The sequence below is a fragment of the Trypanosoma melophagium genome (assembly GCF_022059095.1).
Source record: "Trypanosoma melophagium isolate St. Kilda chromosome Unknown ctg13segment0, whole genome shotgun sequence".
Lineage (NCBI taxonomy): Eukaryota > Euglenozoa > Kinetoplastea > Trypanosomatida > Trypanosomatidae > Trypanosoma > Trypanosoma melophagium.
In genome coordinates, this window is record NW_027125139.1 from 1 (window position 1) to 25,791 (window position 25,791).

General features: G+C 44.0%; 12 protein-coding genes across 12 annotated transcripts; all 12 read right to left on the reverse strand.

The window, feature by feature from the left end:
• Positions 1-29: 29 nt before the first annotated feature.
• Positions 30-274, reverse strand: LSM04_008977 (uncharacterized protein; the record flags this gene model as incomplete). The annotated part of the gene is made up of 1 exon (XM_067331861.1): positions 30-274. A coding segment is annotated over one exon (245 nt), but the record flags the coding sequence as incomplete, so codon positions are not given.
• A 733-nt stretch (positions 275-1,007) lies between these two features.
• On the reverse strand, positions 1,008-2,021 carry LSM04_005925 (Peptidase C1A; the record flags this gene model as incomplete). Its single annotated transcript, XM_067331863.1, has 1 exon — positions 1,008-2,021. The coding sequence occupies one exon, from the start codon at positions 2,019-2,021 to the stop codon at positions 1,008-1,010; it is 1,014 nt and encodes a 337-aa protein (XP_067194196.1).
• Positions 2,022-2,299: 278 nt separating this feature from the next.
• LSM04_009323 (uncharacterized protein) lies at positions 2,300-2,653 on the reverse strand (the record flags this gene model as incomplete). The annotated part of the gene is made up of 1 exon (XM_067331864.1): positions 2,300-2,653. One exon carries the CDS (start codon positions 2,651-2,653, stop codon positions 2,300-2,302), a length of 354 nt encoding a protein of 117 aa, XP_067194228.1.
• Positions 2,654-2,928: 275 nt separating this feature from the next.
• LSM04_002262 (uncharacterized protein) lies at positions 2,929-3,756 on the reverse strand (the record flags this gene model as incomplete). Its single annotated transcript, XM_067331865.1, has 1 exon — positions 2,929-3,756. The coding sequence occupies one exon, from the start codon at positions 3,754-3,756 to the stop codon at positions 2,929-2,931; it is 828 nt and encodes a 275-aa protein (XP_067194164.1).
• A 333-nt stretch (positions 3,757-4,089) lies between these two features.
• LSM04_004658 (uncharacterized protein) lies at positions 4,090-5,763 on the reverse strand (the record flags this gene model as incomplete). Its single annotated transcript, XM_067331866.1, has 1 exon — positions 4,090-5,763. The coding sequence occupies one exon, from the start codon at positions 5,761-5,763 to the stop codon at positions 4,090-4,092; it is 1,674 nt and encodes a 557-aa protein (XP_067194187.1).
• A 514-nt stretch (positions 5,764-6,277) lies between these two features.
• LSM04_000265 (uncharacterized protein) lies at positions 6,278-6,571 on the reverse strand (the record flags this gene model as incomplete). Its single annotated transcript, XM_067331867.1, has 1 exon — positions 6,278-6,571. The coding sequence occupies one exon, from the start codon at positions 6,569-6,571 to the stop codon at positions 6,278-6,280; it is 294 nt and encodes a 97-aa protein (XP_067194142.1).
• A 907-nt stretch (positions 6,572-7,478) lies between these two features.
• On the reverse strand, positions 7,479-8,486 carry LSM04_007143 (Ribonuclease CAF1; the record flags this gene model as incomplete). Its single annotated transcript, XM_067331868.1, has 1 exon — positions 7,479-8,486. The coding sequence occupies one exon, from the start codon at positions 8,484-8,486 to the stop codon at positions 7,479-7,481; it is 1,008 nt and encodes a 335-aa protein (XP_067194211.1).
• Positions 8,487-9,063: 577 nt separating this feature from the next.
• On the reverse strand, positions 9,064-10,020 carry LSM04_009196 (uncharacterized protein; the record flags this gene model as incomplete). Its single annotated transcript, XM_067331869.1, has 1 exon — positions 9,064-10,020. One exon carries the CDS (start codon positions 10,018-10,020, stop codon positions 9,064-9,066), a length of 957 nt encoding a protein of 318 aa, XP_067194227.1.
• A 214-nt stretch (positions 10,021-10,234) lies between these two features.
• Positions 10,235-11,893, reverse strand: LSM04_007480 (uncharacterized protein; the record flags this gene model as incomplete). The annotated part of the gene is made up of 1 exon (XM_067331870.1): positions 10,235-11,893. The coding sequence occupies one exon, from the start codon at positions 11,891-11,893 to the stop codon at positions 10,235-10,237; it is 1,659 nt and encodes a 552-aa protein (XP_067194215.1).
• Positions 11,894-12,466: 573 nt separating this feature from the next.
• LSM04_001400 (uncharacterized protein) lies at positions 12,467-13,885 on the reverse strand (the record flags this gene model as incomplete). The annotated part of the gene is made up of 1 exon (XM_067331871.1): positions 12,467-13,885. One exon carries the CDS (start codon positions 13,883-13,885, stop codon positions 12,467-12,469), a length of 1,419 nt encoding a protein of 472 aa, XP_067194152.1.
• Positions 13,886-14,286: 401 nt separating this feature from the next.
• On the reverse strand, positions 14,287-22,440 carry LSM04_006869 (uncharacterized protein; the record flags this gene model as incomplete). Its single annotated transcript, XM_067331872.1, has 1 exon — positions 14,287-22,440. The coding sequence occupies one exon, from the start codon at positions 22,438-22,440 to the stop codon at positions 14,287-14,289; it is 8,154 nt and encodes a 2,717-aa protein (XP_067194208.1).
• Positions 22,441-22,977: 537 nt separating this feature from the next.
• LSM04_009514 (uncharacterized protein) lies at positions 22,978-25,029 on the reverse strand (the record flags this gene model as incomplete). Its single annotated transcript, XM_067331875.1, has 1 exon — positions 22,978-25,029. One exon carries the CDS (start codon positions 25,027-25,029, stop codon positions 22,978-22,980), a length of 2,052 nt encoding a protein of 683 aa, XP_067194230.1.
• Between the last annotated feature and the right edge of the window lie 762 nt (positions 25,030-25,791).

The following is a 25,791-nucleotide window of genomic DNA, read 5'->3' on the forward strand; positions in this document are numbered from 1 at the left end:
GGATAGTGAAAAAAAAAAATGGATAGAACCATGGGATTCGGTTGTGCTGTGACAAGGCGGCTCCTGTAGACCTCTTTGGTGTTTCCACGGAAAAAAAAGAAAGAGAAACAAAAGAGAATTGAGTTCCAGAAGAAACACCGCAGTCCAGTGGGAAGGAGATTCCGCGGAGTGCACACCACTCTTTACGATTATGTAATCCCACAGCAGCGGGGTCGTGAAGGTACTTAAAGAGTATTAATCCTGCATGTTTATCTCTGAGAAATTCCAGTAACATTTGCAGACGTCTTGGATTACTAGATGTCAAACCGTCTTTTCATTCCCTGTTCCTTACCTTGCTCTGCCTAATACCATAATCACTCAGATAACAAGTCCACTCGGGTACTGCCGTTAATGCATTTCAATGGCATGTCTAGTAAATGACTTGACGTGACCTCCCTGACACTATATTACTTTCCTCCATGTAAAGCAGAGAGAACGACATCAGAGGTTAAGCCAATAGAGACAATTGAATAGTACTCATTGCCAAACTTCACAAACGTGTTGGGCGAAGCGCTGCTTTTTTTTTTTTTTCTTATCCCACCTCAACCTTAAGAATATCAAACAGAAACAAGTAAAGAAGAAATTCTGTTGGTCAAGTAAGCACAAAAAATTAATCTCAAGAAGAATGCACAGAGAGAGGTAAAAAAGAAAAAAAAAACAGACTAAAACAAACTCCGAAAAAAAAAAGAATCACACGCTGATAGTTTCCAACCTCCTTTCCCCCACTCCAAAATAAAAAGTAAGAAAAAAAGACCAAAAGTAGGACATTCTGAAAGTTTGCCTTGTCGAACAAAAAGAGCAGAATCTTCGCTCTCCAAAAGTCTTTTTTTTTATTTTCAGAAATTAACAATGTACTGCACCAAGCACCAGAGATGCGAAGCAAAAGAATATCATGAATTTCCCCCATTGAGTTTTCCCAGCACTTACAGTTTGACCTTTTTTCCCCTTTGCTTCCCGTTGTCAATATACTAGTTGTCTGCACTATTTGGAACACTTGGTGTTCCCCCGCTGCCTCTTCCTTCAATACCGCATTCATTCTTACCGCGAGCAATGAGAAAATAGCCATTCATACCCCATTCCTCGTTCCAGCTGTTTGCAATTTTCCAGTATGGAACCCCGTTGATTTCACCCCAACCAACGAGACGCACGGCGTGACCTCCCAGCACACCGCCACTGACATGTTTGTAAACACCGCTCTTGTAGGCCAAGAAGTCTGCATACACTGTAAAGGCAACTTCAAAGGGTCCGTTCAAATACAACTCGCGCTTGAAGTCTTCTTCACCTTTCAGGGTGTAACTGGTTATTCCCTTATACTTGATCAAAGGAATCGTTTCATCGGTGCAAGTCGTGTTACAATGTGGTGTGTTGTATCCATCCGCTGAGCAAGGAGGGTATTTTGTGCTGTTCGAATGATGTGCACACGCGGGAAAGGGATACGGCTGGCAGTACTCCGATACAATTCCGGTCTTTACAAAGAAATCCCACGCCACTTCGGGGAAACCGCCGCTGCAACCGAATCCACAAGAAGTGCAGCACGACATTAGATCACCAGCAGAAATACGAACATCCTGCACCCCGCCAATCGTGCAGTAGCGATCAGACATTGATGATGCCGCAGCCACAGCCCAGCAGGAACCACAGTCAGACTGGTCGCGTATTTCCGGGATGGTAGGGCAATTGGGCCATTTTTCTGAAGCCTCAAAGGTATCGGGAACCTTCACGCGGAATTCTTCTTCAGTAAAGCGTCGTGGAGAGAGAATCCGAGCGCTCGGGGCACGTACACCCATAAGCCGTTTTGCCTCAGACACTGTCTTCTGCTTCATCTTGCCTTCGTATGCTGCTGTCCACATTCCACCATTCAGCTGATTCACGTTGGCAACGAATTCCTCTGTTAAAACTGGCGGATCATCGACGTACATGGCGGATGCCGTCGCGGCCACAAGAAGCACGCAAAGGAGAGTAGCAGCCATACAGTTACGCATGTTTTCCCCTCTTATTGTTTTCTTGCTTTTTTTTCGTTAGTTGTTGTACACTGTTGAATATTATTTCTTGTTTTCGCTAAATGTATTGTATAATTATATATACGTGATTTTTAGGCGCTTATTTGCTTTTTTTTCTGTTTTTGGAAGAGAAAAGGAAAATGAAAAAAAAAAATTAATCTTGGCATTCTTCACATGCATGCATCGACAAAAAAATGAAGATTGACCCCCTTTATTGAGTCAACTTAGACTCAGAAACAAGATGACACTGTACAGAACCTTTACTTCCAAAGACACCGCTCATTTACTTTACATTTTTGCCTATCCACTTTCTCTAGTAGACTTTCACAGAAACCTCCATCATCCACTACCCCATCACGTAATCTGAAGTAGTATGGCCAGTTCAACCCTTCAATCATTGCGCAGTACATAGTCGCCTGGTCGTCATCCTGCTCAGGGGCACGCGAAATATCAGCCGTGATGTACACAGGTGACTCTGGTGTAGCGTTTGTGGGTCGGGAGAACACAAAGCGGTACACATCAGGGTTTGATGGGTGTTGAGAGGCTGTGAAGGTGTAGCGCATTTCCTGCTCGTAAAATGCAGCCACTAATCGTTGTAATTCATTCAGTTCCATATCTTCTATCACCTACAAGAACGCGCAAACAAGAAAAATCAAACAAAAAACAAAGGAGTTGGTTGAAAATAAATCAATGGAAGGGAAACTCTCACCCATCCCCTCAATTCCTTGGAGGGAAAGGGAACACCGGCAATGGAGATTTAATGCCATGAATAAAACCCCATAAATCAGAAAACAAAGAAAACAAAGAAAAAAAGCAAAAAAGAAAATAGATGTTGTGTAATGTTATGTAATGGCAACTCGCCGAATACTATTATTTGTGAAGTAATAAATTACTTCCACCACCTGCCGTCCAGGCATCTTAAGTTCCAATCAAGAAAGCGTCGCTCAGACTTGGTGAAACATATGGCAACTCGTTTGCTCACTGCATACGGTGTCTCTGTAAAAAACTGTTGATGAATGCCCAAACTTAGTTGTATCACGCTCATTGAGCCAAATTCCACTCCCGCCTCTAAGAGCACCTCGGCCAAAAATATACCTCGCTCATGGTATTCACCCGGAATGGTGAGGACATTATGTGCAACACTACCGAGAAGTAGATCCTCCACAACATATGTTACCTCTGAGATTAATGGATCACCTGCGGCAATGCAGAGGCATAATCCACGCAAGAAGGGTATCCACTTTGCTGTGTCTACTCCGTTGGAATGGCAAACCCGCACAAGTACTGAGTGATGGGCATCATGAGCAGCAAGAAGTTCAGAAAGGAGTTCAGAAAAGGGAGGAGATCTGTTAATTCCAAAAAACTGTGAGAACATGGATAGATTTCGAATTAGTGCCACGGGATGCACAAAGAACCTTCCTGGATTCACTGTGGGATCTAGAATACCACGTTTGTGGGCTTCAGCAAGAATAGTTCGTGCACCAAAAATACTATAGGCATAGATATCAGGACGATAAAACATCGATATCCGATGCAAGGACTCTTCAGTTGTGCTGATACGTTGCTGATCTGTGAAGAAGAATGGGGCACGCAGTATCAAGGTGTCACTGTTGGAAATGGCATCGGCTTGCATTTCTCTCGTTTGATTGCTTGAATCCAACCACGCGTATTTGTCACTTCTCACTGTGCGAAAAAGATATAAATAGCATCGTTTCATAACCACTTTGCTCCTGCAGCAAAATGAAACAAATAAAACAATGGCTATACAGTCTGTTTCACCGCTTGTGTCTCAGAGAGAAATAGAGAGAGAAAGTGAAATAACCATGTTGGGAAACAACTAAAAGTAAAAATACACCAACACAAAACAAAAACAAAAGTTGTTGATCATTATCACGTCACGTGATGGAAGACCAGAATGGTCACACTACCAGCGTACAAGAGAAGCGAAGTAAAATACAACAAGTACCACTGCGTGTGTCAGTCGCGATCTTTATTTCTTTCTCTTGTGTACACAATGGGTTGCCAGACCATTCCTCTTCCTCTTCTTGTTTCACGCTGCTGTGTGCAGCAATACAGCGGCGACAGACTCCATTCCCACAGCACTGCAGTACTCACGCCATTCCCGCCGCTCCTCCTCCGTTATGAGCCGCGCCAGGCACTGTCTCATCTCTTCATACATCGTGGCGTGTGCGGTGGTCCTCCCCCGTGTGAGTGTGTGCAACAGTGTGTTGAGTGTATGCACATCACCCACCGTGCGGTGTGGGCCGCGGAGCCGTTGTGTAATCCACGCCGTGATGCGGTGTGAAGTGCGTTGTGTGTGTTCTTTTCTCCACTGTGTGATTTGCCCGAGTGTTGCTGCCGTCGCGGCGACGTCCCGCAGCCGCTCCACCCACTCCTCCGCCACGGCATGCATGACATGCACACAGTCCAGCAGCCCTACGGAGAGGAAAATACCACCAAGCGGCGCTGCGGCATCAACAGTATCGGCAGTGTCAAGCATGCAGAGAAAGGCGGAAAGAGATGGAATGATGGTGCGTTCCCAGAGGCTCACGGCGTAGGAGGGGAAAAGTGTGAAGACAACAGAAAGTCGTCGAACAATCGCCTCTAAACATCGCAACATGTGGTGTGTGTCGCAATAGGTGTCAAATGCATGCGGATTCTCCATCGCTAGGAACTCCAACCGCCAGAGAACACGTGAACCCGTAGCAAATGATTTCACAGCAGTAACTCGGGCAGACTCAAGAAAGACGTAAAATGCTGTGGGGAATAAAATAACATCCCCTAAGAGTAATTGTGAACTTTTGTGAATACGACCCTCTGCCATATTTAAAAAATCAATAAAGGAGTTTACAACATGAACAGTGAAGTCTTTCGACGATAAAAAGGCAGATCCCTCACGCCAGTCATACGCATTACAGAATACACTTGCTGCAGTGGATGAAAGTCGCACACTTCCAAGCGCCACCAAATTTAAGATGCCATGACCCATTGTGGTTACTAATGACCAACCATGCGTGGAAGTGTTAGTGGTATATTGTTCATACATTTGCATAAGAAAGGAAAAAAAGTGTTGAGGTTGCTCACGCCGTGCAGTCTTTCTCCCATCTTGGAAATGAAATGCCAGCTCCTTCTCCAGAGGCTCTACCTCACTCCTCATAAAAGGCTGTAGCAATGAGGCAAGCTCCACGCTCCACTCACAACGGCGGAGCCATATAATGAACTCGGCTTCCGTGACACCGTGGAGATGAGCTCGCAGCAGGGAAGACACTGCCCGCGCATAGAACCCTCGAGTCCAGTGCAGTTTCTCCTCCACAGCTTTTTCACCAGAAAGAAGAAATGATAAAAGTGGTGATAATGCCTCTATAGTAGGTTCAACAAGTGCTTTCAGTGCCCTTTCTTCTCCGCCGTTTTGCCTCCGCCCAGACTCCAAATCTCGCAAAAATGCATTCCACTCACCCTCCACATTACACCACTCTTCGGCACCTGTATCATTCCTTAATGTGCGCTGCAAGACATCCGCCAATACGGTTGCTCTGGCGTGCTCCCAGCGCCCCTGTCGCCCTCCGCGGCGCGGCGAAACTGTATCTGACTCACAGTTTGCCACATCACTGAGAATCTGTGGAAGGCATGAAGACACACGAATCCCACGATCAGTAGCAAGCGTGTGTACGAGCGCCTCCAGGACATTGTCATCCAGTTGCAAAGAATCTGGGTCTTCTGCCATCCTACTCTTTTAAACGCCTACTATTACCCTTCTCTTTTATTTCTTTTTGCTTCACTCATTTTGACGTGAGTGAGAGTGTGTGTTCCGTCAGGGACAGGCGAAGAAACAGCGGGGAAATACACAAGTAGTACAGCAGAAGCAGAAGCAACAGCCTCCACCCCCTCCACCTCAGCAAAATGAAAAACGTAACCCGCGGCACAGCATAGCGCTATTCTCTATCCCCTCCTCTCCTCTTTCTTTCCCTCTCTAAACGAATACAAAAATACCATTAAAAAGAAAAAAAGGCAGGAGAGAAAACAACTGGTTTCCTTGACAGAAAAACAAAAAGCAATTGATTTTTTCTTTTTTTTTTTTTATGCATACTTTTTGTTTCCTTTTTTATTCTTTGTTGTATATTCCTCTCAAATTCATTTTGTTTTTCTTGAGTCTGTGGTATTGCATTCCTTCCCACATAACTTTACAGCCTAAACTCGTGTTTCCTACTCCTAATGTGCTGCTACTATAACAATATATCTTAATACGGGTTCTTGCGATCCTCGTCATTGCGGCGATACTTGTACGGACGGTAACTTAAGTGATTCTCCACCAAAAAGAGATTCCGTGTACGTTGTGAATACCATGTACCAAACTGATACATGGGCATCCACCACGGCATATACCAGGGAGAAAGCCAACGCTCCTTAATGTGGAGCCAGTTGTCAACAACATACTGGTAATCGGCGTAGAGTGTGAGCGCCTTTAGATTGGGGCGAAAGTGATCCACTGGGTTCGACCAAAAGTCCAATGTGTTTTCTTTCTCCGTAGACATGTTATTTATTTTTGTCTCTTTGTTACTCGGTTTTTATAGGTCCTTTTCACCCTTTTCCACTACTATTTTATCCTAATTACCTATTTACTGCTTGAAAGAGGTCACAAGAAAAAAAGAAAAAAAAGGGATACTCTGACGCACTTAGGAAAACAATAACTAACGCAAACCCAATTATCAGTACATTTATGCATTCATAGTAGTGCAGAGTTCAAAGAAAAACAAAGAAATTTGTTTGCACGCGTACGTGTGTGTGTGTGTGTGTATGTATGCGTGTTTGTGAATAGAGTTTATTGTTTAGAATACCCGTCATATATTCGGTCTGTTCATTTTTTTTTTTCGTTTCTCTCCTCCTGTACCTCATTTCTTGGGATCAATTACACATCACACACATACATACATAAATAAATATAAATATAAATATAAATAAATAAATATATATATATATATATATATATAATATGATTTTATTCTCTTTTTTTTGTACTTTCAGTATTTGTACTAGTTTCTTTTTCTCCCTTTCATATCGTCCCTGTATGCATGCGCCGCCCTCACTCTCCCCCCTCTCTTTTTCTTTACTCGTCTGTCCTTTATCTTGTTTTGTTTTCTTTTTCGACATACCCCCAAAATCACTTACACCCTTCCATCCCGCACGCCCGTGCTTTGACTCTAGCAAGACCGCAACAAGAATGGATGTGAAGAACAGGGAGCGAGGCGATACCGAAGAAGAAAAGAGAAAGAAACGATTAAACAGACAACGCGCAGAAAAGCGAGATTGACCCTTGCCTCTCTCTCTCTCTTTCGTTCATTCTTTTTTTTTTTGCATTCTTTTTTTTTTTCCTTTGCATATCTCTCTCTCTCTCTCTCTCTCTCTCTCTCTTTTTCACTCCCACACTCTTTCTCTTTTGAGCTAGTTGTGGCCCTTCCCAGAGTGTGCGACTGGTGTGGATGGGAATGCCGCGTTCTTCCCTGCTGCGAAGGACGCGAAGGAGTGTGCGCTGCCGCCTGGAATGGTTGTGCTGCTCGGGGTGGCGGCGGAGGAGGCGTCCTCGCAGAGTCCGTAGAGCACGCCGTTGCTGGAGAGCGGCGGGGCGCCGGCGAAACAGTCGCGCAGCAGTTTGAAGTAACAGTGGCCGGTGAGGAGCGAGTCGCTGCCCGCCTGGTGCGCCATCCCGAAGCGCCGCACGCGGAGACTCTCGGAGAGATGATCGAGACCGAGCGAGTGGGAGAGTTCCGTGGAGCGGAGAAGATACTTAATGTCATACACGCACGGGAAGAGGGAGTGGAAAATCTGCAAAAAGTCTTCCTCCTTCTCCGGCAGCTCCTTACCGCAGACTACCTTCATTAAGTAACCAAAGTCGTATCCAGCGTGGAAAGCAAGCCAGCGGATCTCACTGTTTAGAATGAGGCCACTTGAGATGAGAAGCTCGGCAAAGTGCGATACCTCTACACCATACTGCGCAAAGTAGTCAAAGTCAATGCCTCCATGACGGAGTAGCTGAATGCTATCTTGGGCGTACACATCCTCTGTAAGACAGAAGCGGAAGTTAAACTGCCACGTGCAGCAGTTCTCCGGCACCTCACCTTTGTCATTAAGAAGAGTTATCCCTAGCTGAATCATCTTGAGCAAATTTACATTGCAACGGAGTGTCTGGTAGTAGAACTCATGTGTTGCCTTGAAGTTACCCACAGGTTTTGCTACAACACCAGGGAACTCCGTGTCCATTGAGACATACGGATAGTCCTTAATAAGTGAGCGAATGACGCTGAACTCCTGCTCTAAGTTGTCCTCCCAGACATCGCGAATCATAGGCGACTTACTAAGAGATGGAATGGCGGCAACTCCCCCTTGGCTAAGAACAACGGGATACCGCTGTTGGTATCCCCCGTACTGCGCTACCCCACCGTACTGGATCATCGCCGCGACGGATGCCGTTAGTAAGACGGTTTAAGGACCTCTCCACACAGAAAATATAGCCCAAACTGAGAAAAAACAAACAAACAGTAAAAAGTTATATATAAATACAGAAAAAAAAGAAAAGAAAAGGAGCACAATCAGTGTTTTTTTTCCCCCTTTTCTCTCTTATTGGCGTTCTTAGTTTCTCTACAGAGCAATGCAATCGAAAAGAAAGCAGTTGCGAGCTATATCCCTTATTTTCTATTCTTTGCTTTTTGTTGTTGTCATTGTTGTTTTTATGTACCGTGTGTGGTGAAACAAAAAAAGAGAAAGAAAGGAAAGAAAAACAAAAAAAAGAACAGAGAACAGTTGTTGGTAGTCCATACTAGTAATCCATACACACTTCCCGTAAAAACAAAAAAAAGAAAAACAATCATCACTTCCATCGATTTTAGCAATAGGACATAACTGAGAAACTCAGAGAGACTGTGTTTTTTTTTTTTTTTGCTTCCCTTTAGAGAGATGGGGTGGGTAGGAGAATGGGAAATAAATAGTGAGGAATATGAAAACTAAAAATAGATACATGAGAGTTACTTACTTAGTCAGTCTTTCGATCAGACAATATCGTCATAGCTTTCTGTAAAGATTCTTCTAGAGAGTCGTAGCTGATGATCCTCAGATTCATGTCCAACTTTTTCCGTTCGATAGCCATAGCCTGGAGTTCAGTTAAGGAAAGTGATGCACGTTGTGGAACAATTTCCACACTCATTGCGTGGAGTTTTCGCATCAGTGTTTCGTCTACACTGGCATCTCTTTTGAAACTGGCAACATCTTCTTCCGTAGAAATAGTAACACTTAATGTCTGCGCCACAATCTCCTGCAATGTTGCTAAGAGTACAGTTGTATGTGGTTTCGCATGATAACGACCTACATGTAAGAATACGCAGGATACAACTTCACTCATAGAATTACAGAGATGACGTTGAAGAGAAGCGTACTCTTCTATCGATCGCATCACCCTTTCTTCAAGAAATTCAAATCGAAGCAAGATTTCTTTTGCCAGCATTTGCACTTTCTCTGCGGAAATATCTCCAACGTAGTTCTCCAAAACAAGTTGAATCCCTTCCTTCTTTAACTGGTGGTACTCAACATACATAATATCAAATGTATTGCAAAAGGAACGTACAGAAAAGAGACTCTCCAAAGCACGCACCATCGCACTACGCACATTTGATGCCTCATTTGGCTCTTTCCCTCCAGTCTGCAATATATGAGAACATTCCCGCAACATCTGCTGGCATCCCAACAAAACACTGGCGTTCATTTGTGTGCTCATTGCAGTTGGTTGTGTCTGTACTGCCTCAAGTCTCATGCGGAGTTCATTATTTTCATTTTCCAAGTCCTTCACTCTTTTCTGGTATACCGACACACGTCGAGTGAGAACTTTGTTAGTTGATAGCGGAGGATACGGTTGTGGGGACAGCGGCACTGGTTGTTCTTCAGTCTCTCGGTAGACATCCAGTCGAGACAAGAGGGCCCAAGTAGATGACGTCATAATTACTGTTGCCATAAAACAAGGAAATAAATAAATAAATAAAGAGAAAAATAAATAAAAGAAACAAAAAAGAATTAGTAATTTAAAGAAGGACATCAAAAAAACCCTTCATAATAACCATGCAACATGCGATTTATATATATATAGTGTATATAGTGTATGTGAGTATGTATTTAAATGCAAGAAATGAATAGATAGCAAAAATAACGAGGCATCAGCGTGGACTATCGGGATTCACCCACGCTTCAGAAAGCCGTTTAACTCTTTCAGCTAATTCTGCCTCCTCGAGAATGTGCATCTGCGCAAGTTCACGCATGGCAGCTGGGAGGTTACAATCATGCAATTTCTTTAGTTCCTCCTGCAGCAAACTTCCATCACTCACAGTGGACGGAGGATATTCCCCAGACTCTTCAACCCCACATTCAGCAGGAACTGATATAGATCTCGTTCTTGATGCCTTACGACTTGCCTTATCTAATGTATCCACATCCCGCAATAACGACTGCACAGATGTTACCACAGCACTCACATTAGAACTCTCATCCTTCGCACGCATATCTTCCACGCCAGAGCTGTTGCTTGTCCGCACCGTACGTGAGAGGGCGCGAAAGAGTTCCCGTGGTTCATCTTCCTGCACAAGTGTGCGAAGAAGAGAACGTGCGGCCGCAAATCCCTCATCACGCCGCGCTCTACGCTCCACACATTGCAGTATTTCCTCCTGCTCCTCTACACTAAAGGCCGTCTTTGCCAATTCCTGAAACTCTGGCAGTAGTTCATTCTTTCTCGTGCGGAGAAGTACATATAAAAGATGCCCCACTGTTCCCTCGCGAGCCAGAAAGATAGAAAAAGCCTTCACTGTTTTTGGACCACATCGCAATCCCTTTTCACGGGCGTACACTTCAACCGCTAATGAGATTGTTCGCTCTGTGAGTCCCACACCAAACGCGGCCGCAGCACGAATTACTTCCCATTTTTTTGCATGACTTAATGTCAATGCATAAAAGACAAACATACCGTGTGCGGCCACACTATCACTACGGTAGAGTGTATGTAAACGACCACTCAGACGACGTTGTAGCAATAGACCTTTTGCTGCGTGTGATACATCTTCCTGCTCTGCCGAGACAGGATCAATGGAGGGATGTTGCATGAGAGAAAACACCGTTTCGTCAAATGGGATATCGTGATCTGCCATATGTTTGGCGTATGTGAGTGCACCATCCACTCTTCCACTGGCGGCACAGCAGTACACCCATGCCGATAACACCTCAGATGAAACAGTCTGCTGTTGCTCTATACGTCGAAAGAGCATTTCGCATGTGGTGAAGTAGTGTGGATCGAGAATACATTGATGTGCCGCTATACAGAGGAGTGATCGGAGTAGCGTGGGTGATAACGCAAACTGTTCTTCCGGTGGATTCTGCAGAGATGAAAAAGTTCGACATTTCATGAAATCCTCATACATTACATGTGGAAGCGGTGCATCACGTGATTTGAGGAGTGCCTTAAATAAGAAAAAGAAATTGTGTTCCATAATGTATCGAAGGACATCATGGTATGGAAGACTTCTAGCGATGATCTCCAGTCCTTCATATCCTGGTGTTCTCCATAGTTCTTCCTTACTTGGTAAATACACACTATTACGCACTAGCGGCTTTTGTGCTGGAAGCTGCAGTAACCAATTCTTATCAAACATCCCACCTCTTTCGGCGTCAAATCGAGAGGATGTAGGCAGTGCATATGGTGGATCTGGCAGCTCCACACCCATAGCATTACTATCGTTACTAATGTTATGACTGTTATTGTTGAATCGCAAGGCTAACTGCGGGACAGTTCCTACTAGAGTGCATTGCGACAAACAAACACGTCGCATTTTCCTTTGTTTTGGTTTGTTTTGTTTTGTTTTTCTTTCTTTTCGTTTTAATCGTATGATGTTATTTTTTTATTTTTTGTTTTCTTCTTTTCTTTTTTTTTTTTACCTCCTTTAATGGCGACTCCCGCCACCACACCTCTCTCCCCGTTTACTTGTTTGTTTAAAAAGAAGTAGATAGACAAATTGAATACATCACACAATAACAGAAAAAGTATGGAGAGAAAAAAGAAAATAAGACAGCATCACATATTCCTCTACGAAATACGCACGTAGAAAAAGAGGCATGGAAATAAAAGAGGAAAAAAAATAGAGAAAATGGCAGAGAATGACACACAGACACCCATGAAAGAGAACAAGGAAATAAAGGCGAAGCTAATAAAGAAAAGAAAGTGAAGTAATGAATGAGGCAAATCCTGCCAGTTTTATTTTTTTTTTTGTTTTCCTTTTCCCTTCGCAGCGAAAAAGAAGTAAGCAGATACTAAATCACACACCGACACATACAGACGCACACAAACGCACACACAGAATGAAAACATACAATTACAAAACAAAACAAAAAAAAAAACGAGTACATCACTTCTTTACAGAAGGACTACGTAAAAACTCATACAATTCCCTCTGTGGACGCATAGAAAAAAGTTGTGGTCGCCAATCACTTATCCTCCTCTCCTCTCCAACCTTCCTCTCCACACTATCCACACGCGTAATCTTAATAGAACCACCACCCGCATGACGGTAGCTATAGCACTCCTGCAGCACAAAGAGCACCGCCTTCTTCTCCTCCTCCGACGCAAACTCCACGAACACCGTTGGCTGCAGTGGACCCCGCAGAGCCGCAATGCCCAACTCCCCGCCGGGGCCAACGTACAACTCCGTCACGTACTCCACAGCCACACAGTGTCTAATCCCACGACCATCGGCACCGGGTCCCTCGGCTTTCGATACAAATAAACAGGTGGCGGTGATCCACGCACAACGCTGCCGTCGCACTTTACTTCCCTTCCAATCTTTTGATGGTTGTTGGACATGGCCAAACCAATGCAGTATCTTTGCGGCGACAGGGGCAAGAGGTGTTAGAAAAGGTCCTGTCAGATTAACGATACGAAGTCCCGTACGGGGATCCTCTGCGAGAGTCCACGTATAACTCTTCTTATCAATCAATCGCATCTCTTTTTTAAACTTCTTCTCACGTTCTGCGGTAGAGCAGATCACATGCATCTTTGCTTTCCAGTACGTTCCAATTCTCCGCAGAACATCTACGAGTTGTTGTGTGTGCTGCATTGTTTGCAGGTGTACATCTAGTGCATCCATCGTTCGTAGGCCAACCGCAACATCGTTAAAAACGAAAACCTCAAAGAGTCGCATAATATCAATGCAAATAATAAGTGCACCTGTTTCTACATCACCAATGTAGAGACAATTTGGAGTCACGAAACATCCAACAACGGCTTCTTTACCAGAGATAAATCCTTTAAATGTCGTATTGACAACTTCAGCAAAAAAAATTCGCCTACCTATTTTCGTCTTAAAAAGACTGTGAAGACTCCATCCTGATGAAAGGCATGGAAGACCAAACCGCTCATCCTTTAAAAGAGATCGTTCATGCACCTCAGTGTCACCATCATAGGAATTACCTTCTCGTCTCGAAAAGGAATCATCATTGTAATGAGCGTATATATCAGCAACATCAGCCTGATCATTACGGTGTACAATAGTATTAGTTGTATCCGTCTGTGGTGCTCTAATTTCTTCTTGCATCGTCTTTGACTTAAACATCGCCGGTGACAGATCGGTTAGTGAGGATGTTTTCTCCACTCCCTCTCCAACAACTCCAGTGTTTGCCTTTCCAAGTACCATATGATCAGATAACGCTAATTGTTTCTCTTCAAACGGGTTTGCGTCTAAATCACCGCGGTGGCCATTGATGACAACGTCCTGGCCCAACGCCAGACGGCGGCGATCCTCCTCGTACTCTTTTTCCCAGTCGTCCATACACTTCCTGTTGCTACTATTAGGCATGATTAACGGTTATGAGGGGGGTTGAAATCGGTAATAAGACAAAAAGGGAGATTAGAAGAGGGAGGAGGATTAGTAGAAAAACAAACACAAACACCTTGCAAAAAGAACAATAATAATAATAATAATAATAATAATAATAATAATGCAAAATAAAGGAAAAAAGTGACTACAGCATACACCCAAGCGCACAAACGGTCATGCAAGTAGAACAAATACACATACGCATATATGGAGAGATAATGAACAATAAATGACAGACATTCCCCTCCAAGATAAAAAAAAGAACAGGATGCCAATTCATTTATTTCGTTCATTTCTTTCCTTTTTGCGTTTTTCTCTCACTCACTTTTACATTGTGTGCGCGACACTATTATCTACATACGTTGCACCTTCTTACCCTCGACAGACCGGCTCTCCAGTTTCCCCACTACTTTAAAGGACCACTGCATTTCCTCTGTATCAACAATAAGGGTTCCCTCTACTTGTGGTACACGTGCAGAAGGGGCGAACTGCACTTGCACTGGTGTTGCGGCGGTTGGATTTTTTTGCCCAACAATAAATGGACGAAGTACACCTTGTGTAACCGTAACGGATAAATCACGCGAACTCTCAGGGGTAAAGTAGGCGTTAAACGGAGAGCTGTGAGGAAATACATTGTACATATCAAATGTAATGGCAGAGGCTGTGTGCAAAGCAGCTGTAATGGTCAAAACATCATCATACTCCGCTCGTACAGCATCAAGATTGATGGAATAACGCCATGTAGCGCCTCTTTCACAGCGAAGCACAAGATCCGCTGAGGCCATAAATGGACGTAAAGGCGCAAAGCGTAAGTTTAGAGTTATCACACTTTTACTCGCATCAAATGTGACTACCTTAGCTTGAAAACTTGATTGAATTGCTCTAGCGTATTCTTGTTTCCGATCCAATTCCAACTCCACTGTGATTTTATCCTTATCCTCCTCTGATACACCAGGTGCCTGCAGCATAACCGTTTCCTCCAGCTGTCGTCGTGCAACAGAGCGATAGTTCAGAGAAACATCTCGACAACGCCACTCTGCAAGACCTTTAAGTGGAAATTTCCATGTTATATCTTGCACCTTATCCGTTATCGTTGCAGGACGCACTAATACTGTAGCCTCATGATGACCAACAGTCTTCGGTGCGTATGTGAGGGTGATGGAGGCCTCTGCACCGGGAACAACCGGTTGTTTCTGTCCAGCCGCAAGTGTGTAATATCCCTTTTCACAACTAGATATAAGTGTGGCCTCTGGTATCATTGGGGCCTCAAATGGATTTTTAAACTTTAGCGTCAACGATAATCTTCCCTCCACCTCACACACACACTCCACTGGTTCACTTTCTGCAGGCGGAAGACCAATACCGGAACAGGCATAACGCCATTCACCCAAATCTTGATTATATAACTTTAACATGCTTTCCTGTTTCTTGCCTAAAATAGTTGGAGTATATATAACATCAACTGTTAACTCGGAGTATGCAGGAATACTGAGAAGCATTGGAGCCGTAGCAAAGTTACGGGGATTTGTATTAGAGACGTAAAGGGTGCGTTCAACCGAAGTATTATTCGGTATTCGAACTTGTACTACTTCAGGAACTCCAATTTCACTCTCAAAATCTATTTCCTCCGGTGCTGCTTCCTCCACAAGAATATTTAGATCATACCAAAATTCACCAATTACATCATTACAAAAAACCAAACGTCCGTTAAATGAACCCGTTTGAGATGGAACAAACACAAAGGAGTATACCGCTGCCGCACTTGCCTCAACCATAACAGAGTTCTCTCCAAATAAACCACTACCGTAACGTCGTACAGTGAAGAGAAGAGGTTTATCAATTGGGTTATTAATACTCACATCAGCTGTTACAGGTGTACGTGCATCTGTCTTGATATCAACAGTTCCCTCCTTTTCAGGAGAGCTGACGATTACGGTAATGGCATACCATGCATAACGACCATTAGGAGCGCGACAGACAACAGTACCTACATAAGTACCACCCGTCATGGGATGTAATACCAGAGCATACTTTGCAGTTTTTCCTCGACGCACTAATACGGATGATTCTCCATGTGCAAAAGGGAGATCTGTCTCTACATTATACATAGCATCCACACCGTTAATATCCGGAACCGTCAACATCTCTGTACGTCGCTCACGTGCACGACACTCAACCGTAATAGTATCCTCTGATATTGGTTCCTCTGCCTCACCTATTAATGTATATATACGTCTCTCGCCCGTTTCATTGTTGAATAGAGTTAAACTTCCCTTGTCAGATGTGATCCATGCGGGATTATATCGTAGTGGATAATCCCGATGTTTCCCACGTGGTACTCTTAACTCCTTTGGACCACTAAAACTTGTACCCTCAAGGGTTGCTGTTATCAGCCAGTTTTCATTGCTATTGTTAATAACTGGAACTCCTTGTGTAATACTTTGTCGTGCCGGACAAGCAAAGCGTAATATACCCTTCTCACCAGTTGGTACACACTTTCCTGTTATCTGAATACTGCGTACATCGTACTTGGAGGACAAGAGAATAAAACCATTGTACTCTCCAAGGTATTTGGGTAAGAAGAAATACGTCAGTGATGGCATAGGATCACCTCCTGTGAACATAACCGTCTCAGGGCCGTGAAAGAACGGACTCGGTCCAACACCTGTATCATTTACAAACGTCACACTGTATGGTATACCTGAAAGATCAGGTACAGCAGATGCTTTGTTCGTACGTGTTGTAGGAGCTCTACGCTGATCCTCAAGTGTACGTAACATTCTCTCAAATGGTGCGTTTTGCAGTTTTAGGAGAAGTGTGCTACTACACTCTTCTCCCGCCTCTCCACGAATACTGCTCTTATCCACTGGTTTTGGTAATGTACACGTTCCAATGACAACGTATGAAAATTCACCCTGATGTTCATCATGAAATGTAATACGTGCCTCATACTTACCGCGAGCGCATGGTGCAAATTGCAGTGCCAACTTTGTTGATTCACCACTGCAAAATGGCAACACCTCAGCAGATGTACTAAAGGCACCTTGTAGCGTTTTTCCAAATTCTCCTTCAGGATAGGCGGCGTCATTCTTATACTCCTGCGCCACCCGAAGTGTAGCAACACAGTTCTGTGGAAATGGGCTTTCTACCTGAATATCCTGCTTTAGTATAGTATAGAGTGGGGTCTGAATGTGAATAACACGTAGTGGTTCATTGTTTGGAACCGCCGTAAGGCGAAGCACAACAGGTGCACGTTCTGTCATAAGGGTTGTAGATGTGTCAATGAGTACACATAGTCCCTCTGCTCGGCGGTTAAAGCGCAATGTCACTTCAATTAATAGTTTCGCCGTACTGCCAGAATCAACACTAAGCTCCTGTGGAGCAGCACGAAAAATGGAATTGCTCATATCCACTGTATAGTTACGTGCTGTGTTGGATGTGTTCGTTACATCTACCGTCCGTGTCATTGGTGCAAGTAATTTTCCCTCAAGAGAGATAGCCGTAGTTGGGATAAAACGCGGTAAATACATAAAGAGTGTTGCAGCAAGCAGTAACCAATCAACTCCGCTATAATCTAGCAGATCACGTGCAGTAGCACGAAGAGGAATTCCCAGGTACGATAATGCGGCAAGGAGTACTGTGGCATTAGCCTCCATCTCTGTAGGTGTTGTTGGATCCTTGACGAGACGGTCTAGTGACAATCGTGGGGTCACCGAAGGCACATATAATAAAATAGAGGCTATTAAACCTAGAGAATCACGAAAGTCTTCAAAACGTCTAATAATTTTATGTGATCCTTTTAATAGTTTGTCCTCTATACACTGATGCAAGTTATGTGCGACCCATCGCAGCAGCAGACTTTCCTCTGGGCTAAATACGTTGCTGCTATGTAATGCTGTCTGAAATGGTGTTGAACTCCACTCTGTTTGTGGAATGTATGTCTTCATGCCGGGATACATTTGTAGAATGGATGTGAAATCAAACTTGGGTAAATATAACACACGAATAAACTGTAAAACAACCGTTACCCATGCGTGGTTAGCGCGTACTGAAAAGGCAGTAGAAGATATTGCCTCCATTCCACAACTCTCTTGATAGCGGCAATATGCGTCATATGTTAACAAATAAGGAATTCGTACATCACTTAGACATCCCCCACGAGATTTTATATATGTCGTCAGTGTTTCAAGGAATGCAAGTGATTTTTCGTTACTTGTTGAAGAATGTGTCTTCTTGAGTCGCTTACCAGCAAGTTGGTAAACCGCCTCAAGAAGCACACGTCCATCTGTTGACTGTAACGCAACAATCAAGTCATCCACAGATTCTTTAAGAACATTATAGTTGAGCCATAAACGCAAATTTTCAATAGAATAGTGGGAATACATTTCTCGTCCAATAACATCTACAAAACTAAAAGGATCATGTTCAGACTGTAAACGTTCTGTCTGCTTCCCTTTAACTTCATTACTATTATTTATGTCAGTGGTGTTTACAACAGGGACGTCATCATGGTAGAGGAGTGGGTGTTCCCACTCCTCTTTTAAACATTTAATAGTAGCACCAGTATCAATATGTGAACGACCACGTTGGTGCATTACATACGGAGCGGTAGTAATGTAAGAATTGACTGCAGTTCCTGTAATAGGAATAGTAAGGGACTCACCTTTATCTGAAGTAAATGTAATAGATGATGAAAAGGTTACTGGTTTCGGACAGCAGAATTCAACACGTACAGGAATACAACCGGAAGACTTGGCTACAGATCCACGAGGAAAGCTTATAGTAAGTGGTCCTGGTTCTGGACTTTTGTAGCGAACTTCAATAGAGTCAAAACCATCGTTTACAATGCACATTGTTTCCTCCACACTCACATTGAGTGGAACAGCAGGAAAGATAAGTTCTTTTCTATCACATATGATACGTGGAAGTGTAGCAAAACCTGTAACTTGAACTTGTGCACACGGGTGCTCTAAATCTCCATCAAGGTATACAGAATACCGTTCATTTCTTTCCCCCATCACATTAGGCATAAATGTTGCATGTAATGTTTGTGATGAATGAGGTCCCAAAGTTCCACTTTCAGGGCTTATATGAAATGGTACATTACTCCCATCATCATTCTTGACGGTATTATTATTGTTGATATTGCTGATTTTGTTTTTATTGCTGTTGGTACTACTATTAGGACGTTTCCCACCACCACTTTCCTCTTCACGACTCCGCTCTAACAATAATTCCCATTGCACCACACTACTGGAGGTGTTCTCTATTGTTAACATCATTGGCACGGCGGGGGCTCCCACGACGGTGTGTGGAAACTCCAGTACTTGTCGCTGCAGTCGCACTCTTGACATTATGGCGCGACCAGCAACTGCGAGTGGCGGGAGTGGATTGGCCTCACCGGTGCCAATATGCCGCCACGTAACAAAGAAACGCTCATCATTGCCAGCGGTTTTTGGTTTAAATACAAATAACACCGTCGCCTCAGTGTGGGAGGGAATAGTGATGTATATCACACCAGGCACAACATCCCCGCGGCCCCGCCATTCCAGTGATGCTGCACTATTCTCTGGACATCGCAGTGTGTACGCGGGGTGTTGTTGAAGATCCACGTAGATCACAGCTGCCACATCCCCGCTGTTGCTGAAACGAACCGGAAGAGTCTTTTCCGTACCAATGTAAACCGTATCAAAGACCAGAAGGATCTCACCATTGTGACGCTCCGGTGACAAAATACTTAATGGGGCAACCGATACCATTGCGCCAAGATGCAACTTTAGTGGTCGTTTCATTCCACGTACACAGCAGGGGATAGTACATTGTAATAATCCTGGAATGTCATGTTGTACTGCGACTGTAATGTCCTCAGACTCTCCTGGTCCTATACGTCCACTCACTGGTGTTATAGTTACCCACTCTGGAAGTAAATCAAGGGAAAAGAAGGCACTATTGCGACCTCTATTGTGTAATACAGCCGTCGCAGTAGTTGACACTCCCGCAGGTACACTAGATAACTCAACAGTATACTCATTTCCTGTTGAACTACCAGCCCATACACATAATGTAGGGGCAATAACTCCCTTTAAGTTAAGCAATTTTACCGCTGTTCCACCTTTTACATGCAATTCTGCCTTTGCCTCAGCGTTTAGAACACCCTGTGGTGGACTAAACATTAATTGTGCTGTCACTTTATTCATTGGGGAAATCGAACCACTCATTGGTGAGATGGTGAAGGGACCATCTGCCAAAACCCACATGTAAACTGCCTCACTGTTGCCGAGATTAGAGAGTATAACAGATGCATGTGCAACAGGGTCTTCGCCAAAGTCTACAAAGTGTATTGTTACTTCATCTCTTGATAAGGAGACTTCTACCGGTACAACATCTGCCTGTATGGTGAAACGCAATGTGTGATGTCCATTAATCCTTATTTGCACAATTTGCTGATACGTCTGTACAGCAGAACTATAGAAATTCACATCAAATGCGGCTGCCCTACCGGCTGGTATTACTTGTGACTGAGGTGAAAAGGAGAGATGAGTTTCCTCCATTGGCATTACCGCTAATACCGAAGCTGAAGTTCCATTGTAGAGAAAGAATGTTTTAGTGGATGTAGAACCTACGGTCACCCGATGATAATCCAAAACTTTAATAGGAGCGGCAATGCGAAGAAGATCCATTGGTTGCAATTCCCGACGACAATCCCGTCGTTCTGCAGCATTAGTTGGTGCCTCTTTAAAGACTCTTTTAATGAGTGTTTTTGCATCCAATGTAACAGGTGAGAAGTAATCAACACCACGAACTAACCCAAAACCGTTAACTGATTTAGTCTTGAATGAAACAGGTGGGAGTTCTGGTTCTGGTGGATGTAATCCCTCTGCTGGAACCATACCAATATCAACAGCACTTACCACTGTCTTTGTTGTTGTTCTTGTTGTTGTTGCGGCTATAGCGGTGGTTGATCTATTGGTAATTGTACGTCGCGGTTCATCTCTTAGTGGTTTAGCCATTTTTAGAGTGGACGCAAAGTCCTCTGGTAACTTATCAATACCACCAATTAACTTAGGCGGTGGTGCAAGTGAAGTGGCGATACCTGAGAATTCTAAGGTTTGCCGTTCCGTCGCATTGAATACAACAGCTATCTGATCTTTAAAGATACCTAATCGTCGTGGATGAAATGTTAATCTTATATCGCATGAGCCACTCGGTGGGACCTTTCCCTCCATAGGAGTGATAGTATAGTGTGCCACACGTGGAAATGCAAAGTGTAATGGCATATCCTCATGCCCATTATGAACTTTTACCACCACATCACAATGATCATTCATCGCACACTGTCCAAAGTCCACTACCGGCTGTGAGATCCAGGCAACGGTTGTGGTACTTGTTCCAGTAACACGTACTGTGTGTGTATTCTCAGTTTCTACAAAGAGTAGTGAGAAAAGCGCCTCATACATCTGCTGTGATGCCTGTTGTTTCTCTCTATTACTGCACCATCCTTTTCTTGCCTGTGTTGCAAGCGGTGCAAAGACGGCAGTAATGCGTCTTGTTTCATGTGGGCCTAAACGGCCGTGTCGCGGTTCGAAACCAAACGGCCCGTTCGCCGCCTCGCCATTGGGACGAAATGCGAAACTCACTTGTTGTTCACTTTCATTGCGTACATCTAATTCCATCACCCGTCGAGTCCCGGCGTATGTTTTGGCAAAATTCAGTGCGTGCAGTTCCTCACCGGTGTGGGGATCAAGCAACGACCCACGGCAGTCCACCACCTCCACCTCCACCATCACCTCCGGCAATTGTGATGCTTGCGATGATAACGATTGAGATGATTGTTGTTGTTGTTGTTGTTGTTGTAATTGTAGTAATTGTGATTGTTGTTGTTCTGCATCCTCGCTGAGGACAGTCACCTGCAGTCGTTGTTGATGTTTCCCAACATCGAGACGGAGCAGCTCCACGTAAACATTCGCCGTGCTCATCGCCGGCACCACACACACCGCCGGTGAGACCCGCACCACCGCCATCTCATCAATTCCCATTCCAGTTGTTGATGTGAGTAGTGGCGTTGTTGGTGTTGTCACAGACACTCGAAGTTCGCGCCGGCCGCGATTCGTGAGGGTCAACAACTTTGAGAGTCCCCGCCGATTGCGCTCCACCCGCCCAAAGTTCACCGTTGTGGGAAACTCGAGATCCGGGCAGCACTTCGCGACCAGCGGTACTGTGATGGACTCCCCTGCTGTGAAGACCACAAAACTGTCCTGGTAGTCCCGCGGCTCGTGTGTGGTGAACTCCGCCTCAATCACATGTGTGAGTCCGGGCGCCAGCCGCACAGAAGTGGTGTTAATGCGAAAGACACGTTGATTGCTGGGCGGGGTGAAGCGGACGGTGCACATCTCACGTGAGACATTTCGCACAGTGAAGGGAATGGCATATGTTGTGTCTACATCAAAGTTAACACAATACCCTTGTCGGGGTTCTACTTGAATGGCGCCTTTGCCAATGGAAGTCATCACGTGTTGTTTTCCCACCACTAGAACCAGCAATATCAGTACAACCACACAATCAAACAAACAGAGAGTCTGTGTGTGAGTTCCTGTGTGAGGAAATATATATAGGACTAAGTTAGTGAGAAACAGAAACACACACACACACAGACACGCGCAGTTTATTTTGTTCCTACCTAATCACACTTCTTCTACAGTAATAAAAGGGGAGGAGAGGAAAAGAAAAAGAGAGAGAAAAGCGTCAGTAGGAGAAAAACAGAACAAATGTGTGAAAAGCAGAAAAAAAAAACAATATTCCAATATCAGGGGCAAAAGGGATGTCAGACTTATCGCTTGACTAAACGCAGAAAAAAACAAAATAATTAGCAGATTACTTTCTCAAGTTTTAGACGATTTAGACCCTAAATAAATAAGAAATAAAACAAGGGCCTTTCGCTCTTTCACCTTTCCATTTATTTTTCTCTCTTCACAGACACACACAGAAACATATATATATATATATATATATATACTTCTTCAATTCATTAATCCTCTACTATTTTTTCATCTTCGTCCCAGTATCATTGGTTCGATCTGCACACTACGGGATGTGTTAATGGCGTGTGCGACACGATCACGTACAGCCGCCTCCTTCGTTCCTTCACGCTGCGGTCCAACATGCGCCGTAATAACACCGAGTGCCGGTGCTGTTGCCAGTGCCCACTGTGCATAGGATGAGAGCACACCAAGCGCTTCTGCGATAACTTCCTCCACCCCCGCCTCCTCACGCGACACCACCACCGCACCGCTGTTCCTATTTCCCACAGCCGCAATCATCACAACATCGGCCACGGCGCAGAGAAACTCAACGGCGGCGAGGGCACCAGCCGCCAGAGCCGCAAGTGCACTTTCGTACAGTGCCGCCGCAAATCGTTTCGTCTCCACTCGTCCAATAGCGCGGGTGAAGGAACGTACGGGTGTGCCCCACTCCAACAGCCGCACACCGCCGGCCGTCAGGGATGACTTTGCGGCCAGCAGCACCGCAAGTGAGAGACGCAGACTGCAATCGGGCACACGTAATACACGCAGAATAGTCGCAGGATGTAAAGATTGCGCTATAGCAATATACTTCACAAGAGAGGCATTCTTGTTCACATCGGTGCGTTTGCTATTTCCCTCAATGGCGTCAAGTACGGCGTGATGATAGACTCCAGTAGTTTCAGGCGCAGAGGAAACATAGCGGCCATCCCGTACAATCATTGTACGACAACTATCATCGTTAGCATCGCCCTCCAGAAATGCCACAACTTCATTAATTTCTCTTGTCATCTCTTTACGCATTTGCTTGGTACTCTGCGCATCATCTTTCGTTGCTTTCAGCAACAACCAATCACACAATGTAGATCCTCCTGTTGTGGAACTTGTCTCTGCCTGGTTTGATTGTATCTCCATAATGTTCTTACCAACGAGAACAAACACACTCGCCCCCAATGTGGTCAGGCGTACATTATCGTTTCGTGCCATACGTGGCAGTTCCACCTCCCGCATGACTGTTCCCGCACTGCAGTTAATTAACTTCACACACTTCTCATCTTTTTCTGTGAGGACCCACATCTCGCCGGTATGTGTGAACTGCACAGCCGTGATGGATTGCGGTATGGCGGCAGTTGGTGTCGGCCCCCACTCCATTGTCTGCAACTGCAATACACACAACATATTCTCATTATTATTATTATTATTATTATTATTATTATTATTATTATTATTATTATTATTATTATTATTATTATTATTATTATTATTATTATTGAGATCTGTGTTGCCGCATAATAATAGTAATAATAATAACTCTTGTCTCGGCCAGTTCACATCGCAGCACTGCAGTGTATTCGTATTTGACGGTAGTGACAGACCGCCGTTGCGTGTACGCCGCAGCAGCGCCACATGTGCGGGCGTGACGGCGAGCATCAACACATCAACACAACGCAATGACCGGCAGTACTGCAGAATCGCAATTGTACAATCCACATTTACTTGCATTCGAGCCGAATGTGTGGGAGATGGCGAGGCGTACATCGTCACCACAGTTTCTTCTTTTCTTCCAGTTGGGTGTGGTGGGAGGGCGACGCGTCCAATGAGTGGGAGTCGATGAATGGCCGCAGCGCTGCTGGGAGCGAGTGCGTAACACAACACGTCACTGCCAGTGCGTATCACCAACGTTGTACCAAAGCACACAGTCACTTCCCGCACAATATCGCAGTTTGGCGGTAATTGAATAATGGATGACGGTTCAGATGCCGCAGAGCAGCGGCGGAAGTGGATATTTCCATCCATTATGTAAAATACACCGCAGTGCTGCAGCGATGCTCCTGGCGGGTGCCACGGGGAAACGCCATCCACGTGTTTTGGTAAATCCATCGACACAACACCAGCAGAAGATGATGATGTAGTAGTAATGGTATTATTAGTAGTATTAGTATTGCTAGTTGTTTTTGATGATGTGGAGGATTGAAGTGTGCAGAAGTAAATATTCTCCTTTCCCCACGCCGCCATAGTTGTCTCGTCAAGAAGAACGAGGCGGTCGCAGTTGACTGGGAGTTTCATTAATTCTCTCATTGGTTCAGCAGAAAAAAAGGTAAGAGTGATATATAGTAATATATATATATATATATATATATATATATATATATATATATATAGAGAGAGAGAGAGAGAGAGAAGTAACTCTTTCTTATTTTATCTTTTGGGTTTCTATTATTTCCTTCTCTTTATCTATCTGTAACTACCTGTTTGTCTCTGTCTGACTGTGCGCGTGTGAGCTCTTCAAAGGCAGAAAGGAGAAAAACAAATAAAGACATACAAATATATATATATATGGACACGTACAGATCCCAAAAGAACTAAGAATAGTAAAGAAAAGGAATAATAATAGTATGGATATATTATATAACATTTACAGCAGTAGTGCATTTCAAGACAAGAACACCCCACCCAAAAACAAAAAAAAAATGCATCGAATGCATAAAGTGTGTGTATTCATAACCCCAATCCTCATATCCGTATATACTTTTATATATGGAAATACATTAAATGCGGATTCCTTTTTCTTTTTTTTTTACTTTTCCCCTTCTTTCTTTCTTTTTTATTTTTCTTTTACGGAAACACATATAAATATAACTATATATATTAACGAAGGGGGTCTTCTTGTATTGTTTTTGCTGCACTATCCCCCCATGCAGCAACACCGTTCAAGAAGATGCGAAAAACAAAAAACAAAACAAAATGAGAAAAAAAAAATTAATCAATCAATCAAGCGTAATAATAATAATAATAATAATAATACCTATAATAATAATAATAACACTCATAAGAAGAAGA